This window comes from Peromyscus eremicus, chromosome 3 (assembly GCF_949786415.1).
Source record: "Peromyscus eremicus chromosome 3, PerEre_H2_v1, whole genome shotgun sequence".
NCBI lineage: Eukaryota > Metazoa > Chordata > Mammalia > Rodentia > Cricetidae > Peromyscus > Peromyscus eremicus.
The window spans coordinates 63,729,117-63,744,581 of NC_081418.1; the positions used below are offsets into that span (position 1 = coordinate 63,729,117).

Sequence of the window (15,465 nt, forward strand, 5' to 3'; positions counted from 1 at the left end):
AGTGCCAGTCCCTTGAGTGGATTTAAAATTACCTTTCTTAGAGAGAATAGTAAGGTCATGAGAGGCCAAAGCAGTAAAAAAGGTAAAGAGAAGGAAAAGCCCTGTGCCCATCTTTGGAGAAGAAATCTGAGCAGTTTCAAACAGGGGACATGAATCTTTTCTGAGCCAGAAACAAGGACAGAACACAAAAGTTAGCAAGGAATTATATGACTGCCGTGTCCTAGATAAAGGCCAAAAGCATTCCAAGCAAGAACTAAAAAGGAATCAGATGCAGGTTCAGGATGACAAGACACACACACTGAAAGGGAAGAGACACATAGCATATAACTAATCAGTCTGCCTTTCTCAGCTCTGACCACAGCATCTGTGTGAGCAGTCAGAAGTATGAACTGCATCTCACTATGTCTGGAAACAAATGCCTGCTACCAACAGCCTGGAGAGCCCCTAAAACACAAAGAGTAGATGAAAACAAATTTGTGGAGAAATGCCAGGAAACCACAGACTAAAATAAAAAAAGAAAATAAGAGTTAGTGATGATTCCTGATGCTCTAAGTTCATGATCCAAAAATCCAAAAATATGTCTAATCATGAACAAGAGTTTAACATTAAGAAATAATAGGCCGGGCGGTGGTGGCGCACGCCTTTAATCCCAGCACTCGGGAGGCAGAGCCAGGCGGATCTCTGTGAGTTCGAGGCCAGCCTGGGCTACCAAGTGAGTTCCAGGAGAGGCGCAAAGCTACACAGAGAAACCCTGTCTCGAAAAACCAAAAAAAAAAAAAGAAAAGAAAAGAAAAGAAATAATAGGTAGGAGTGATACTGTTGTATAAATTTTTCTAGGATAACTACATAGCAATATAGATAAAAATTTTAACTTCCTTTTTTAATCACTCTACAAAATTATCTAAAATAAATAGAAACATTAGATCCTTACAAAAACTCACAGAAAAGGGCTGGAGAGATGGTTCAGAGGTTAAGAGCACTGGCTGTTCTTCCAGAGGTCCTGAGTTCAATTCCCAGCAACCACATGGTGGCTCACAACCACCTGTAATGAGATCTGGTGCCCTCTTCTGGCCTGCAGGCCTACACGCAGGCAGAACATTGTTGTATGCATAATAAATAAATAAATCTTTAAAAAAAAAAAAAACTCACAGAAAAAGTGAGTAAATGAAGTAGAATACACACCTGCTTTGAAAGGATGATAGCACTTTAAGAACTAAATCAACTATCAAATTACCAAGAAAGAAGCTAAAAATAAAGACAGAGAAAGTATCTGTCTGGGCTGAGTATGGGCTGCTTATTGTCAAGTCCTGAGTTTTCTCACACAGTTAATATAAGGGACAGCAGACAGGACATGTCATTAAGCAGGACCAAGTTAAATGCGTTGTGTAGTATGAATTTTAAAATATATCAAGTAAACTTTCTAAAACCTGCCTTAAAATATGTATTATATAAACCACTATTGACCAACACACACTTGTGTTATGTCTATTTCAGTTAGTATTATAAATTAGATTAAATGATAAAGTAATATTTAATACTTTTCAGTAACTTGAAAGTAATACTTTCAAGTAATCTAGTTTCTTGATTTAGGGTTTTCTAATAACACAGATATAATACTGAACCCCAAATTCTTGGGAGATCAAAGTGGATAGATAAACTCCCAGGAGAGATAACCTTCTGTCAGTGGTAGGGCATACACCAATCAGTTTGCCCTGTGGCTGAGAACTTTTCACAAGGAGGCATTCTGCCCCTTCCTCCTTGCACAGTGGACTCCATCAGAGCTGACAGCCCCCATCATCTCCCTCCCCTGACTAGAGGCAGTAGGATCACATGCTCATTTACTCTCTGGGTTTTGTTCTTCTTTTTTTTCCTCCAACAAAAGATTTTCCTCCAACAAAAGAGTCATTTTTTATTTATTTGCTTTGGTTTTCTTTGTTTTGGTTTTTTGCTTTCTTGAGAACTATACACTTAATAATACTCGATACAATTACAGAATTAAATTGTTTTACTTACTCATATTTTATTATGGCATCAGCTAGTTAACCTTTTTAGTTAAACTTCCTTTAAACCAACCATGAAAGACACTCCACACATGGGGATGTATGGAGCACTCCTGGGCCTTCTCATAAATCCAGGGGACAAGACAGTACTCGGCTTTCATGCCCAGTTTTCCTGCATAAAAACTCTGTCCACAGTGCCCCAAGTACTTGTGTCAAAAGCACATCAACAACCACAATATAACCCTACTGTGGGAGAAACTAATAGTTACAAGTACAGAAAGCCACTGCAGAACATTAGGAAAACCTAAAAGAATCAGTCAAGAACAGGATGTTGGAAGGTAAGGCAGAAAGGGACAATTTACAAACAGAGGCAACAACATAGACTTAGAATTACAATACACTTGGACTCCAAGCTAGAAAAGGGAGCAGAGGGAAGGTTCCAGGCAGGGGCAAGTTCAACAAGAACAGCACAGGATGAGCAGGTATGCCTAATGCAAACAGTGGCTTAAAAGACAGATGAAGGACTGGAAAGATGACTCAGCAGTTAAAAACACTTGCTGCACTTGCTGAGGACCTGGGTTTGGTTCCTAGTTTCTATATAGCAGCTCACAATCTCTTGTAACTCTAGTTCAAAAGGATCCAATACCCTCTTCTGTCCTCTGTGGGCATCAAGCGCGCGCACACATATATATAATAAAATATAAATAAATCTAATAAAAATTTTAAAAAATAGAGTCAAGCTTTCAGAGTACTCTGTACGTAATGCATGCAATGTAAGTTTCGAAAAGTTTGTTAGCTATTAGAGGCCCTCAGAAATTTTATATAAATTAGTTATATAAGCAACTGTATCTTTAAGGAAACAAAATTGGAAGGCATTTTGTATGGGAAGGGAGACTAGATCCAGAAAAAGACAGATGGTAGTTGGACTCTCCAAATGAGCAATCAGGAAGGTGAACCAACACAGCAGCAGAAGGAAAATTCCTCTCTGGAATCAAGGTACCATAAGTCATCTAATGCAAGACATTCTTACCACAACATAATAGTCTTTCATTAAACTTTTTCCTAAAAATAAATAAATAAATAAATTTATGTCAAGTATGGTGGTATATGCCATTAATCCCAGCACTCGGGAGGTAGTGGCAGGCAGATCTCTGTGAGTTTGAGGCCAGTCTGGACTACAGAGCAAGTTCTAGGACAGCCAGGACTACATAGAGAGGCCCTATGTCCCCACCCCACCCCATCCTACCCCATCCCACCCCATTCCACCCCTCAAAAAAAAACCTTACACAAGAAATATGACACAAATTACATGTGTTTTAAAAAGAATAAAAAAATTATTCAACCAATAATTCTGATACCTCAAAAAAGTTTTTAAAATGTAAGCCCTAGGATCTGGAGAGATGGCTCAACTGTTAGGAGCAACTGCAGTTCTTCCAGAAGACCCTAATTTGGTTCCTAGCACATATATGGTTGCTCACAACCACCCATAACATCATTTTCAGGGAATCTGACACCCTCTTTTGGCTTCCTTGGGCACTGGGCACACATGTGGTACATACACATACACACATGTAAGCAAAACATTCATACACATAAAATAGAATAAATCTTTTTTAAATGTAAGCCTTTCATAAATCTATGATAAAATCAACTGCTTACAGAATTTAAGACTCATTATTATATAATGAAAACATTAGATAATCCCAGTTAGAATAAAAAAGTATAAATATTTAAATCTACTGTTACAAAATAATTTGAAATTTCTTCTTTCACTGTATTCCAAGAAAAAATGGGAACTGTTTCCACAAAAGTGATCATTTTAATATATTTATTTTAATGTTTTGGTTATAAAATGTACCCATCCTTTTTTCAGTCTTTTTCCTGTTGATATCATTTTTACCCACTAAAAGATACATTTACATGTGTAGTTTAACATGTCTGCTGTTTAAAATTCATCACCCCTGTATTTATCTAAGACTTGAATTTTCTTTCCTTTAATTGAAGGTGTGCACAGCAGTCTGTCTGAAGTAGTTGTCCCTGTCAATTACTAAAGTAGTTGCCCACAACTTGAAAATACCATTTCAACTAAGCTGTCAAACAAGTCTCTCTCTCACTTCTATTCCTAGTATACAAACTACATACACAGGCTGTCAGTTAATACACTGCACCACGTTTCAGCCAGACAGTTTCAGCGGTGTAGATTCAGAGAGACATTGCCAAACATTTCATAGACATTGCAAATTGTTACCAGAGCAACATGCTGAAAAATTATTTTATAGGCAAGTAAATATGAGCTTAAATGCCAAGCAGACACAGATCTACGACTTTAGCTGCACGATGCATGGTGAGCACTATCTGGTAGGCCTGGGATCCTGTAACTAAGAAGTCTCCAGCAGCATTAAATCTGACATCTAACTTCACTCTCAAATAAAATGCATTTTAACCCAGAAGTAGAGAGTTTTCAACACCCCCCCCCAATTGGGGAGAAAGTTTCTAATTAGCAATGATTATTTCTATAAAATTGTTTTCTGAATGTAAGGATTGGGACCGTGGTAATTAAAAACATATTACTTTCAAATGTGAAGCTGGTAGCTTTTTATTTCTTCCCTAACAAAGCTCTTCTCCTCATTTAATAGAGGGCTGAACTATGAGACATTCTGAGACATTATTAATTTAATCATCCTATAAAATAAAGTGTGAGGTTTGGTTCCCTATGAAAGCAGCAGGGCCCATCTTTTACAGCCTGCACTTTTCTAAGTAAAACACATCTTATAACTCAAGAGATAGATAAACAAAAGTGCCCCAGGACAATACAATGTAAGTTTTTTTTAAACCTGGCCTCATATCTTATATGCCAAGCTAGCCCAGTACTTGCAATTCCCCTGCTTCAGCTGCCCAAGTACTGCAATTACAGGTGTGTGCCTCTCCCTGACTCAACACAATGCAACCTCGTATTGTGCTATGCTGTAAAAAGTAAACCCCATACACAACACTCCTAATGTCTCATTAGCAACTCCACATACTAGACACATGTGAGCACTAAGTATACCTGTGCTCCCAGCCCATCTTGGCATGTTACCAACACAGGTGAGAGCAGCAAGCTTCACAGAAAGATTGAGAAATATATCTCAGGCACAGTAGGTAAGGAGAGTCTGGACTTGAGTCCAGAACTCACTATTATGCAAATAAAGAGAATTTACCCTTAAATGTAGAAATTCCTCATTTTTATAGATGCAGAGAAAAATTAAAGTAATACTTAGCAGATCAAATCAAAGCACTATAATACCTGAGAGCTGAGTGGTGTTAAGAAAATAATGTCATCAACAAAACCAGACACTGTAACTAAAGATGTAATTACCTCTGTCACACAAGCCAGGGTACTAAGAAGGGTGGAAATGCAAATGTTAGGAGCTAAATGAATTTTAAGTCAAAGTCTTTATAAATATGAACAATTGTTAAATTAAATGCCATATATTATTTTCCTCACAATTACTTCCTCTAAGTTTCTGCATGCACCTTCAGATATGGAAAGCTCAAGAGACCCACAATGCCACCTTTCACAGAACAGTGCTCCTCTGTTTTGAAAACAGTCGATCCTATCCTTACTATTTCTGGGAAAAAAACAGTGCTCCCAAGTGGGGGAGGGCAAAGAGTTCTGACTAATACATGACTACATCTTTTTTTGCAGGTGTTGGGAGAATCAAATTAACACATAGCAACAGTTAGTGAGATATGACTTCATTTTCTGTAATAAACGCCAAGATCAAAACATGCCCAAGTCAAATTTCCTTGCAAGGTTCCCAGCAGGAGCCTTCCTCTTGTCTGTGATTTCCTCTCACCCAGCAGAACCAGGCTGAGTATGCGCATTTGCCACTAACACTAAGCAGCACTTCCTTAATCGCTCATTTCCAACAATTTATGGATCATCAGTGGCAAAAAACGAGCAAAAATAATGAAAGAATGCAATGAAAGCTCATAGAGTCCCAGGCTGGACTTCCTACTCACTTCTCTTTAAGATGGAGGCCTGAGACAAATTAGCCACTGAGGGGAAAAGTCATCTGGTCATAAAATACAGTACAAGGTCACTTTTATGTAAGTTTGCCAAAAGCGACATAAACCAGGGCAACCTCAAACTGTGACACAGGATAGGAACATATTAAAACGACCTTTGTTCCTCCTCTATTGTGCTGTCATGTTGCTTGGCTTTATGGACAGCCTGAGCCCAGCACAGAGCGCTTCGCCTCCACCTGGCCAGTGCAACTAATTAAGAGAGGAAGTGACCTCAGATTTTGTGCATTTTACTTTTATTATGAAAGCACTTTGTTTGAAGTTACAGGAGCTAACCTCTTAATCCTACAGATCATGTGCGAGGTTCTGGACACTCTAGGATGGCTGGATGGTTTGGATAATTGGTCAGGATGTTGCTGTCGTTATGTTAAGTTTTATGCCAGGACTTCAAATCAAAGATAGGCATTAAAGTAAAGGGCAATATAAATCTGCTACCAGAAAAGCCCTAGGCTTATGAATTAATCTGTCATTATATTTACATTATACTTACAAAACAACCATATGGTGAGATCTTTTCCCCACTTTAAGTTAATTTTGTCTTTATAAGGTTTTAATTCAAAATACGATGGTAACATACAAAATGAATCAGATATACTCCTCTCCTTTAAACACTAGTCAGTGGGTTAACCTCTGAAGTTCATTATGAAATCTGAAAACATCACCTGGAGTTACTGCCAATAACCAAGAGGTCTTTTCTGAGCAGGAGAGGAAGAAAACACTGTACCACTGATCAAAGGCGATAGTCACAGCAGTGTGGTCTGTACTAGATGATTCCAGTCCCTAAGACCCACTGACTCTCTCACACCAACTGAATGTCTGAAGTCAAAACAAATTCAGCATGGGCATTTCCTATCAGAGTTGAATTAAGATCCAAGCACAGAATCAGTTCAAACACACATGACCCAATGCCTAAGATAGTGCAAGTGAGTGACTGCAAAATAGTCTACACCTAAGAAAACTCACTTCAGGAGGAAGTTAAAATCCTTAAGATAAATGCCAAGCTTCTTACAAAAAAAAGAAAGAAAGAAAGAAATCACTTTTCAAAACTATGTTCTCTTAGAGTTGAGAATTCATAAAAGAAACAGTAAAGAGATGGCCCTAATAAAATAGCAACTCACCCCAGTGTAAAAAGACAGAAGATAGGCTACTTATAGCCCTTGGAGGATATGGCCAGCTCCCAGGACCTAAAATGTCCTGTTTGAATTAACATCTGTTTAATTAAAAACTACGTAAAGAATTCTGCTTCACAGGATTTTCAGCTCAAGCTCTGCATCCATCCTGTAGCCAGTGGCCAATTTCCGCATCTCTGCACAATATGCAAGAAGCTGTTTTAAAATCGATTGCCCAGGGGAATCCATGGATGCATGGGGGGCCATGTGCCACTTAGAGAATATACCAGATGTAGACTCAGTAAAACAGCCTAGGAGGGTGGCCACAAGGGAAAGGGAACTAGCCAGACTGTATGTTTGTCATGACTCAAATCACTGGGTACATTCACACTAAGAAAGCTTCTACCCTCTGTCCAGTACCAGTCAGAAACTGATATGACCAATGAAGTCAATCAGCAAACAGTTGTACAGGAGCATACATAACTACATGTACTCATCAGCCAGCTTTGTAAACACTTTGATGACTGTGGTCAATGACAGCATGAATAGCAGCCTTACAGTGAAGTTCACTGTTCTGATGTAGCCTCATAAGCTATATAGATGGCTGCTGCTTGAGAAACACTGAGGACCTGTGCAGATAACCCCAGTAGTCAAATGTCACACTAGATTTCAAGACATTACAGGGACATTCATTGCACAATGTTAACAGCCCTTGTAGCTTTTCTGTAACTGATTTTAACACTGAAAAAAAATGCATAAGCACTTTAAAATAACATCACTCACTTAATCTGAAAACTTTCTAAAATACATTCTACTAGGCTCTGTAGTATACCTTATCTTCTAGTAGTTTTTTGTCAAAGGATGCTACTCCTAATGCTTTGCCTCCACCCTCTCTACTTCAAAGTGTAGAAAATAATTTGGACTGTTAGACCACCTGATAATGTGTCATTACTCAGGGCTGGCCGCTGCTTTCGATAAGCACACTCATTAGCTGAGTGCATTTACAGACTACATACTTCTTAATTAAATCACTGTGCTAAGTAAAACAGCCCATTTAAGGTCTAGAGGGCTGGCCGTGTCCTTTCAGGACCTTTCATCTCTCTTTTATTTTTAATTGAATTTATCTATTTGCTTGTTTGTCAGGGGGCACCTGTGCCACAGTGCACATGTAGGGGTCAAAGGACAACTTGCAGAAGTCAGTTCTCTCCTTCTACCGTATGGTCCTGGGGACTGAACTCAGGTCATCAGTCTTGGCAGCAGGCACCTTTACTCGCTGAATCATCTTGCCAGCCCCCTCTATCTTCTTACTATGGTGTAAGTTGCTATTTTCTTAGGGCCATCTCCTCAGTATCCTCCTTAAAATATTCGGGTCTAAGAAAATACAAATGGTTTTGAGAAAGTAAAAAAGTAGTAAGTCCTAGTATGTGTGCTTTTACATAAATTACCTCATTTAGTCATCAAAATGACATGGTAGAGAGCCAGATGTGGTGACACATGCCTTTAATCACAACACTCAGAAGGTAGAGGCAGGTAGATCTCTCTGAGCTCCAGACCAGCCAAGGTTACATAGTGAGACCTTGTTTCAAAAAACAAACAAACAAAATACTACAGCAGAGTGAATATTACTGCTGTGCCACATACACAGAAAGAGAATGCACAGTTCAGAGGAAGTAACTCAGCCAGCAGTCTGCTGTTAACCCTAACACACCCTCAAATCCCCCTTCTCCTTAGTGTCAGTTTAGCCAGGCCTCCCAGATACCATTAACTCTCCCCACTCCGCCTCCAAGCACAGAATCTCTTGCCATCCTTAGCATTAAGAAACAAATTCTTTATATTGGTTTCTACAATACCCTAGATTCCCAGATGGACAATAGTCACCCTGGCCTCTACCTGCTGGCCTCTGTCTACAGTGATATTTTTATCTGTGTCCCCCAATAAAGTTTATCTGAGGATCAGAGGAAAAAGCTAGCCACTATATTAAACATAGGAGTCAGGCAATGGTAGCACACACCTTTAATCCTATCACTCAGGAGGCAGGGATCTGTCTGGATCTCTGTGAGTTCAAGGCCACACTGGGAACAGAGCCAGGTGTGGTGGCACATGCCTTAAACTCCAACACTAGTTAACCATGGAGGTCTGAAGGTCTGTACAAACAGGAAGTGACAGAGCTGGGCAGGAAGAGGAAGTGATGTAGCTGGACAGAGGGCAAATGAGATAGCAGAACAGAAATATACGCGTGGGTATACAGGAAGCAGGACTCTTTGGAGACTGGGGTGTTGGTGAGGTGAGATTAGCTTGTGGCTTTTCCTATTCCTCTGATCTCTCAGGTTTTCACTCCTATATCTGGCTCCAGGTTTTTATTTAATAAGACCTTTTAGCAATCCATCTACATCTACCTCCTGGCCTCTACCTGCTGACCTCTACCTGCTGACCTCTACCTGCTGGCCTCTACCTGCTGGCCTCTACCTCCTGACCTCTACCTGCTGGCCTCTACCTGCTGACCTCTACCTCCTGACCTCTACCTCCTGGCCTCTACCTGCTGACCTCTACCTGCTGGCCTCTACCTGCTGACCTCTACCTGCTGACCTCTACCTGCTGACCTCTACCTGCTGACCTCTACCTCCTGACCTCTACCTCCTGACCTCTACCTGCTGGCCTCTACCTGCTGACCTCTACCTCCTGACCTCTACCTGCTGGCCTCTACCTCCTGACCTCTACCTCTTGACCTCTACCTGCTGACCTCTACCTGCTGGCCTCTTTTTAAATCCCTTGTGGCTGGAAATCAAATGACCCTTTCACAGGGGTCACCTAAGACCAAGTGAAAACACAGATATTTATATTTTAATCCATAACAGTAGCAAAATCATAGTTATGAAATAGCAAGGAAAATAACTTATGGTTGGGGGTCATCACAACATGAGGAACTGTAAGGAAAGTTGAGAACCACTGGTCTAAGTGGAGGAGCACAAGAGGTGATGTTTCTGGGTTTTGTCAACAGGTCTTAATTCCAGAGGCTATTGTTAATTATGCCTCACAAGTTGTAGATGAGTCCCTTTCCTGGCTGGTTAGTGCAGACAGGGCAGAAGCAAGGACTGTCTAAATCACAGGCTACCTTAAGTCATGATCTATCTAGTTAACAACTACATCTTCATAAGGAGTGTGAACTGAGCAGATATTCCTGGAACACCAAACAAGAATAACAGTGAAGCAACAGTTTACACCTGTTGCTTGCACTTAATTATTGCTAGCACACAGGCAGGATTAGGAAGAGGAGGAACTATGCATACAGCAGACATTAGTAGGTGGTTTTAGTGAGTCTACACATCTATGCCTACACATCTGTGCACTGCTGCCTGCATGACCTTCTCCCCAACAGTGCTTGGCACTGGGTGGCACATATGCTTCAGAGTACTCCTTTCCTTGATGACAAATGACAAGCACTGAAATACAGGCCAATCACTACACTTAAATGAAATGGTAGGTGCAAAAACCCTCCAGAAAATCTCTTTTCAGATCCCTATTGTCTACAGCATAAAACCTAAACTACTTGCCATAGCTGAAGCCTCCAGGACCTTACCCTGACAGTCCCTGTGCCCTACCTGCTCCCCATCTTCTAGCACTCATCAATTCAATCAGAACTCAAGACCACAAGGCAAGCCTTGAAAGTCACTCTTACAAGCCCTGATCATCCTCAAGGCTCAGCCCCATCCCAGCTGGCCACTTCTCTGTGCTTGCCCCAAGATCAAGACACCACTTCTGTTAGTGGTTCCCACAGTTCCTCAGCACATGTCAAGCTATGGCGTATTTGTATGCATTGCTGATTAACCCCCACTGTCCCTTGAGTGAAGAGTCTAAGCTCTTCATGAGCAACCCCAGCAAGCTCCTTAAATGACAGTAACTCAGACTTAGAGCTGCCCTGTGGCCTTGGGTTTCAGGAGATGCCTCCCCTTTCTTCACATGCTCTAATAGCACAGCTCCTCGGCTGTCAGCATTTTGTCTTCCCTTTCCACAGTCTGTCCTTGGCCATCTCCTCTTTCTTGCTAGCTTCCTTGTGCTTTCTAGTGTGGGACTACAGAGAGAAGAGTGCCCTTTGGGAACATCAGGTGTCATGCCACTGCTATTTTATACATGGGGCCTTTAGACAACTTAATAGTATTCAATATCTTTGGGCCTCTGTTTTAGCCATATACAAGGAGAATTTGAACCAAGTCAGTGATAAGACCTTGTATAATTCCCCCAAGAAACTATAATAGTAAAGCAGCTTTCTTTTTGGTTTGTTTGTTTGGTTAGTTGGTTGGCTGGCTGGTTGGTTGTTTTTTTTTTTTTCAAGACAGGGTTTTTCTTTGTAGCCCTGACTATCCTGGAACTTGCTCTGTAAACAAGGCTGGCCTGGTATTCAGAGATCCACCTGTCTCTTGCCTCTCAAGTGATGGAACTAAAGGTGTGTGCCACCACACCCAGCTATAGTAACTTTTTTAATTAAAACAAAGTAATTCTTTCCTATTACATAATTTTAACTGTCAATCTTAACACATAAGGATAGAAAATAATTCCAACATTAAAAAAGCCAGTTTTCACCGGGCAGTGATGGCACACACCTTTAATCCCAGCACTTGGGAGGCAGAGCCAGGTGGACCTCTGTGAGTTCAAAGCCAGCCTGGTCTACAGAGTGAGATCCAGGACAGGCACCAAAACTACACGGAGAAACCCTGTCTCAAAATACCAAAAAATAAAAAGCCAGTTTTCTCAATTTGGAGCTTGATAGCAAAACACAATCCATTCTCATCTCAGTACATTTACTAAATAGGAAGTCAGGTGCAGTGTTCACATCTGAAGTAACAAGGTCAGTCTACAAAAGCACCTGACTTCTCAGTGGCCCTTCCTCTATGTCACTCAGACTATCAAGTGTTAAACAATCTCATTCCCAAGACCCCATATAAACGGCGCTCCTTTGACAGCATAACTAAAACTGAAACAGCACAGTTAACAACAGATCCCTAAGCAACGATGACACAGAAATTCATGAGGCATTCTATACTTTATAAAGTTATGTGAGGGGGCTGGGGATAGGGTTCAGTCAGTAAAGTATTTGCCATAAAAGCATGAGGACTTAGTTCAAATCCCTAGCACTCATGTAAAACCCAGTACAGTGGTGTGTATTTGTAACTCCAGAGTAGAGACAGAGATAGGCAGATCCTTGGAGCTCACTGGCCAACCAGCTGAGCTAAGTTGATGAGTTCTAGATTCTCAAAAAAGTAAGGTGAAAGGAAACTGAGAAAGACACCCAGTTTTGATCTCTGTCCTCTACATGTCGAAGCACCTGCACAAACACACTGCAAACACACACACACACACACACACACACACACACACACACACACGCACGCACGCACAAATGCACATATGTCACATACCAAAAAGAGGGGAAACAAGTTATGTGAAATAAAAAGCAATAATCCACACAGTTTATAATTTCCCATATCAAATTCATAAGATGGATAAGCACAATTAACTCCATATATTGCAACAGGAATAGAAGTAAAAATCAGGAAGGTGTAAGGTACCTCAACTCTAACACTAGCTCACTCGTTCAAGTATTTACCTAAATCTTTCCATTATATTCCAAAGTTTATAGTTGGACACTCTGTATTCAAAGTCAGATCAGCCATCCCCTCCTACAAAGTCAAAGTATGTTTTCAGATGTTCTCAAAAAGCTTCCCAGGATGTTCACTTCCAGGTCTTCCGTGTTCATGTAAGATGAGCCATTCTCAGTACTTCAGGCATCCACCTACTGCAGAGGACTTGATTTTATGATGTGTTACTATCCTGAAAATACGACATTTGGAATAGCTTTCATACATCAAAAGACGTATTTTAGGGGCTGGAGAGGTGGCTCAGTGGTTAAGAGAACTGACTGCTCTTCCAGACGACCCGGCTTCAAGTCCCAGCACCCACATGGCAGCTCACAATTGTTCGTAACTACAAGATCTGACACCCTCACACAGACATACATGCAGGCAAAACACCAATGCACATAAAATACAAATAAATAAATTATTTTTTAAAAAAGATATGCTTTAAGTGCATCCTATTGGGCTCTAAAGTAGATGAGGCCTCCTAAAAAGGCCTAATAGCTGTGATGTCAGGCTATCAGTTCCACAGGAAACACTCCTCCAGGAGGATGTGTACCATAAATGTACTTCCTGCTGTGTACACAGGTAATTCACTGTGCAATATTATTAATATTATTAACAACAATGTGTTAATATTATTATATAGTAATTCAACCGCTTGTTTAAATCAAGTTCTAGTAATATGAGTGATATTTAATTAGTCATTTAACAAATTTAATTCAAATTCAATTTACTTACCTTTTTCAGGCCCGCAAAACCTTCTGATTCCAGAAAGAAAAATGCAAAGGGCATCAACACAAATAAACAAAGGTTGGAAAATAAAGAAGCAAGATTCCACAAGCCTATAAAGATGACAATAAGAAAAATCAGATTAGCTGTTGACACATCATTTCAAAGTTCACTAAATTGTGATGCTCATCAAGATCTATATTTTTAATAGTAAAAACCAATACCTATTTGAAATGATTATCTAAACTTGGCAATTAGAAAATAATTATATATTTATTTTAAACATTTTTATCTGTGATTTGTACCTACTGGCGAAAGCCCATATAGAAACTAGCTACTTTTTCTTACTCCCCCAAGTAAATTAACCAAAGATCTCATATATACAGAGACCCAAAAACACAAATCTTTAGGCATATCAGCACTGAAATATTTAAATTAGAGCCCCTGGCATCTGCTTACCATTCAGTAGATACGAGGTAAACACCAAGCATTTCATACAGGCAACCCATTTGAGCCAAACAAGACAGCCTAGAGGAAAGCAGCACCTCCTGAACCCCAGGAGCCCAGCACTGCTCTAAGTGTCCTGCAGACCTTCGACAAACTCAGTTCTAGGCACAGGAGTTCCTGAGCAGGCAGCACTGCTGACCCACAGTACTGCAGTGGAGGCTGTCACCTGCCAAGCTGCAGAGATCTAAGTGTCAAGGCAGACTACCTGGAATCCTGAAAACCATATCACAGGAGTTCTAACAAACTATTCCAAGTGGGAAAGAAAATGTGACCCAGGTGGGCAAGCTCACACAGCCATTTCCCTTTTGGTCATGTTATGCCACAAAAAATGGCAATTAAAGTAAGAGTACATTCAGAAAGTGACACTTTCAGGTATATCATTGGCAGAGTGTTGGGCCCAACATCTATTTTTTTTATAGGAAAAATATTAAAATTCAAAATTAAGCTCAAAATGATGGCTGTAATCTTTAAAATGGAGTCAAAGTTAAAAGTTATACAAATTCATTCAGAACACTGCGTCAATTAAAAGTACCAACTCAAACTCCCCACTGCCATGGCATAAGTTAACATGTGTGTGCACAGTCACCCTGCTCCTAGGACAGTGTGGAAGACAAGGAGTTAAACTCCTGAACACTTGTATCACTTATCTAGAGACATTCATTTATTTTAGTAGATCACATAATTAGTAACACCAATTCATAGTTTCTTATCCAGAAATCTAGATTTAATATACATATAATACACATTTAATCTTTTCAAGACCAAAAAATAGTTAGAAATCAATGTCTTAATATCTTTTTCTTTTATTTTTTTGAGACCACATCACACGTATCCCAAGCTGGCCTTGAACTCTCTATATAGCTCAAGATGACTCTTAATCCTCCTGCCTCCACTTCCTGAGTGCTGGGATTAAAGGCATGCACCACAACACCTAGTTAAGGGTGCTGGGACTGGAACCCAGGGTCTCATGCATATCAAACAAGCACTCTACTAACTGAGCAACATCCTCAGCTCCTGTCTTAACATCTTTTAGTGAAAAAACTAATTTGAACTTCTTAAAGTAAAAATTGCTTTTTAATACTTTTATATGTTCTGAGAGACCCTTAAAAAGAAAAAGAAAAAAGTTAAGGCCAAACAAACACACCTCTAACCCACATACTAGGGAGGCTAACCAGGAAAGCCACTAGGGATCACAAGCTCAGGGTCAACCTGGAAAACTTAGGGGAAACTGCCTCAAAAAATTTAAAAAAAAAAAAAAAAAAAAAAAGCTTTGTTCTTTTCTTTATTGATGAGCTCTAATGACCGTCCCCAGGAAGGGCATGTAGAATGAGGGAGAACGAAACGCACACACCTAAAGCAGACTTGGCTGGGGCAACCTTGCTAGGTTCCAGGTTCTTCGCCTAAGGCTTTAATGACATA

The 15,465-nt window shown here is 40.1% G+C and overlaps 1 protein-coding gene across 4 annotated transcripts in view; it reads right to left on the reverse strand.

The window, feature by feature from the left end:
- The window catches only part of Lmbr1 (limb development membrane protein 1), a 133,723-nt gene that overhangs the window by 77,197 nt on the left and 41,061 nt on the right, over positions 1-15,465 (reverse strand). For all 4 annotated transcript variants that reach the window (XM_059257787.1, XM_059257786.1, XM_059257784.1 and 1 more), the window contains exon 5: positions 13,549-13,652. In XM_059257787.1, the coding sequence (XP_059113770.1) occupies positions 13,549-13,652 (104 nt within the window). The remainder of the gene's footprint in view (positions 1-13,548; positions 13,653-15,465) is intronic.